This window comes from Scomber scombrus, chromosome 14 (genome assembly GCF_963691925.1).
Source record: "Scomber scombrus chromosome 14, fScoSco1.1, whole genome shotgun sequence".
Classification (NCBI taxonomy): Eukaryota; Metazoa; Chordata; class Actinopteri; order Scombriformes; family Scombridae; genus Scomber; species Scomber scombrus.
In genome coordinates, this window is record NC_084983.1 from 28422981 (window position 1) to 28426881 (window position 3901).

Consider the following 3901-nt stretch of genomic DNA (forward strand, 5'->3'; position numbering starts at 1 on the left):
ATTTACATAAAATGCTCTCAGTGGCTTTTCTCTGTCACATAGATAAAACTGGCATGAACATAAAATGTGCAAATATCTGATTAAATCGTATCATCTCATTCTGAGCACATATTGATAACAAGTGAAATATCTCTGACATATCGGCTAAAATGTGTCCTGAAAATCTCAATGTTGTTTATAGCTGCCAACATATTTACATCGTTATCATTCTCACATTCAACCATTAAAGAAAAATGTAAACACTGTATAGCAGGGGTGTCAAACATAAGGTCCGTGGGACAGAGCCGGCGACTGAGGGGTTAAATCTGGCCCGCTGGATAATATAATGTAAATATTAAGGAAAAAATTATTCCAGTTTTTCCACCACAACTGTATTTCAGCACTGAAAGCCAAACTTTGACTCTGATAAATGCAGCAGTGTGACACCAGGATGACTTAGCACAATTTATTGTTCATTTAAGCCATGATAATTAATGTTTTATGTTCATGCCTCTTTGTAATGAAAACAACTTATTCTTGATCTAAGCATTATTCTTAACTACCTATCAAAGTAAATTTAAACTGAAACAATCATACTGCATAGATTTGATCTGACAACACTGATAGTCAGCAAAAATTCAATATAGAATAAAAAGCTTTACTATATTAAACCTTCATTCATACTTTTAAGACAAAAGATACACGCAGCTAAAAAAGGACAATGAGGTATTGCACTATTACAATATGTTCAGTGTCTTCTAGTAGTTCAATTTGTTCCCCTGAGCCATGTGAACTATAAACAATGATCTTGTGCAATAGTGCAATACATCATTGTCTTTTTAGCTTTGGGTCTTAAAAGTATAAATGTAGTGGCACCTGTAATCGTATTAATATAATGACAAAGCTTTCTGTTCTACAGTGAATTTTCATTGACTTCAATGTTTTCATATCAGATAATCTATGTAGTTTGATTCAGTTCATTTAATTTAATTTTATAGCAGGTAGTTAAAAATAACGCTTAGATCAACAATAGGTCTTGATATGGGGAAATTAAATATAAAGTCTCTTTTAATGGGAGTTAATCTTTCAGTGCTCTACACAACACTGATCACTTGCAAAGGAGCTTCATTATATTTAAACACATGAATGATATCCTATAAAGCTTCAAATAGACTATCAGTAGCTGCTGTTTCAACTTTATCACTTTGAGCTCAGACAGCAGAAACTGAATATGTAGAAAAGGCTCAAAGTTACATGTTAGATTAAGTACTCTGTTCTGTCTGAATTGATAGAGAACAAAAATGTCCTTTTCAGGGCTGCACACACCTGTATTTGTAGATTTCAATAACACCATTCTACTTTTATATAATTGTATTGCAGTAATAACACTGTTAGTGTATTTTCATGCTCTGTTAAATTAACCTGGGAAAGTCCTTTGCTTATATTTACTGTATACATATTTAGTGTGTTGTTCAGCAACATATGTCTAAGTTTCAAGAAAAGAGAGCATGAATCATGCAAGCATCATAATTATGTGCCTATACTCAGTGTTTAAACACTTTTAATTAGTGATGTTATACATGAATCGTCTTCATCAACTGTGCTGCAGGTTTATCTTTTTCCACTTTGAGATTTGTGCTATAATAATCAAATTTAGGTATACTATCATCCAACATCAATATTTCTCTGGTACATAATATTTTTCCTATTAATCTTTTAATTGCTTGTGCAGAAACACCCACCCACTAAAATCTGTCCTGTAATAATTGTAATATATATTTTTACTGTAAATGAAATGATGTATTTTTGTGTTGAAAAACATCATTTATCAAGGTTTCAACTTAAGCCATGATACACTTATTAAACATGAATCAGTGTATAAAGTGTTTACTAAAGCTTTGTCCATAATTACATGTCATTAATTTAATCTTGTGATAAACTGGAGATGTTGTGAGATGATAAATGAAGCTATAAAGAAGTTCTGCTACACATGTTTTATTTAATCTTGGACCTTTAGATAATCAGCTTTATTTCTCAGAATAAAAAACAAACACATTAACCAGATTTTTAACTCTGAATTGTATTTCACAAATATAACGTTAAGTAATAACCTGAGATACATGTTGTAAGAGTAAAAGCACAATATACACATGATAAACACTGTAGCAGCATACAAGTCAAATATTAAAGAGAAAATACCTCAAAAATGTGTTAAAGTACAAATATAACTACACTAACTGTAATGTTACTATCACTGATAATGTGGCTGGAAGTCACATATGTCATATTATTATATTATACATAAACTATATATAACTATATATTATATTAAACAGTAAAGACTCAGATGAAGGAGGGGACGGTGATTAAATGTCAATTTAAATCAAACTATTAAACTACTACTAAATTTCAAAATTTGATCGACCGTTATTTTCAGTTGGCGCATGCTCAGTCGGGCTAATAATTCAGCCAATCCCGTGCGAGAAACGGCACAGTGAGATTTACATGCAGCGCATATAAAAACAGCCGCGGTCAGAAAGACAACATTTCCACTGCAATCATGCCTGATCCAGTGAAAGCACCGAAGAAAGGTTCCAAGAAGGCCGTGTCTAAAGCCACCAAGACCGGCAAGAAGAAGAGAAAGACAAGGAAAGAGAGCTACGCCATCTATGTGTACAAAGTGCTGAAGCAGGTCCATCCCGACACCGGCATCTCCTCTAAGGCCATGGGCATCATGAACTCCTTTGTGGGGGACATCTTTGAGCGGATCGCCGGTGAGGCTTCCCGCCTGGCTCACTACAACAAGCGCTCCACCATCACCTCCAGGGAGATCCAGACCGCCGTCCGCCTGCTGCTGCCCGGTGAGCTGGCCAAACACGCCGTGTCTGAGGGCACCAAGGCCGTCACCAAGTACACCAGCTCCAAGTAAACTAGCTGCTGCTGCTGCTAATACACAAAGGTCCTTTTCAGGACCACACACTCCTTCTACTAAGAGCTTTATTCCTTTTTAATATGTTCAGTGTCTTCTAGTAGCTCAGTTTGTTCCCCTTAGCCATGTGAACTATAAACAATGATCTTGTGCAATATCAGTCTTTTTAGCTTTGGGTCTTAAAAGTATAAATGGTAGTAGCACCTGTAGTGACAAAGCTTTCTGTTCTACATTGAATTTTCATTGACTTCAATGTTTTCATATCAGATAATCTATGTAGTTTGATTCAGTTCATTTAATTTAATTTTATAGCAGGTAGTTAAGAATAACACTTAGATCAAGAATAGGTCTTGATGAGGGAACAAATTATATAATATAAAGTCACTTTTAATGGGAGTTAGACTTTCAGTGCTCTACACAACACTGATCACTTGCAAGGAGCTTCAATATATTTAAAAACATGAATGATATCTTATAAAGCTTCAAATAGACTATCAGTAGCTGCTGTTTCAACTTTATCACTTTGAGCTCAGACAGCAGAAACTGAATATGTAGATAAAGCTCAAAGTTACATGTTATATTAAGTATTCTGTCTGAATTGATAGAGAACAGCACAAAGGCCCTTTTCAGGACCACACACACCTCCTCTATCTACTTCTACTTTTATATAATTGTATTGCAGTAATAACACTGTTAGTGTATTTTCATGTTGTTAAATTAACCTGGGAAAGTCATTTGCTTAAATTTGCTTTCCTGTCAATTTGGGCAATAAATACAGCTGCACTATATATTCTGACCACAAGGTGTCGCTGCTGCTGCACTATAAAATGTGCATACAATAATTCAGAGGTGATCCAAACAAATCACAATAATCCAGAGTTTTACAAAGTAATATATATGCAACAAATGAATGGTGACTAAATGACCATTGATTTGGTTTCTGCCTCAATAATTTGATTCATAGGCCACAATATTTTATGTTCAGACAGCAGC

The 3901-nt window shown here is 34.5% G+C and overlaps 1 protein-coding gene across 1 annotated transcript; it reads left to right on the forward strand.

Annotated features, from left to right (window-relative positions):
- The first annotated feature begins 2527 nt into the window (after positions 1–2527).
- LOC133993790 (histone H2B 3-like) lies at positions 2528–2953 on the forward strand. The gene has a single exon (XM_062432871.1). It carries the CDS (start codon positions 2540–2542, stop codon positions 2906–2908), a length of 369 nt encoding a protein of 122 aa, XP_062288855.1. The 5' UTR covers positions 2528–2539; the 3' UTR covers positions 2909–2953.
- Positions 2954–3901: the final 948 nt, after the last annotated feature.

Coding starts and splice junctions, on each gene's coding strand:
- LOC133993790 (XM_062432871.1), top strand. CDS start 2,540: ATGCCTGATCCAGTGAAAGCACCGAAGAAAGGTTCCAAGAAGGCCGTG.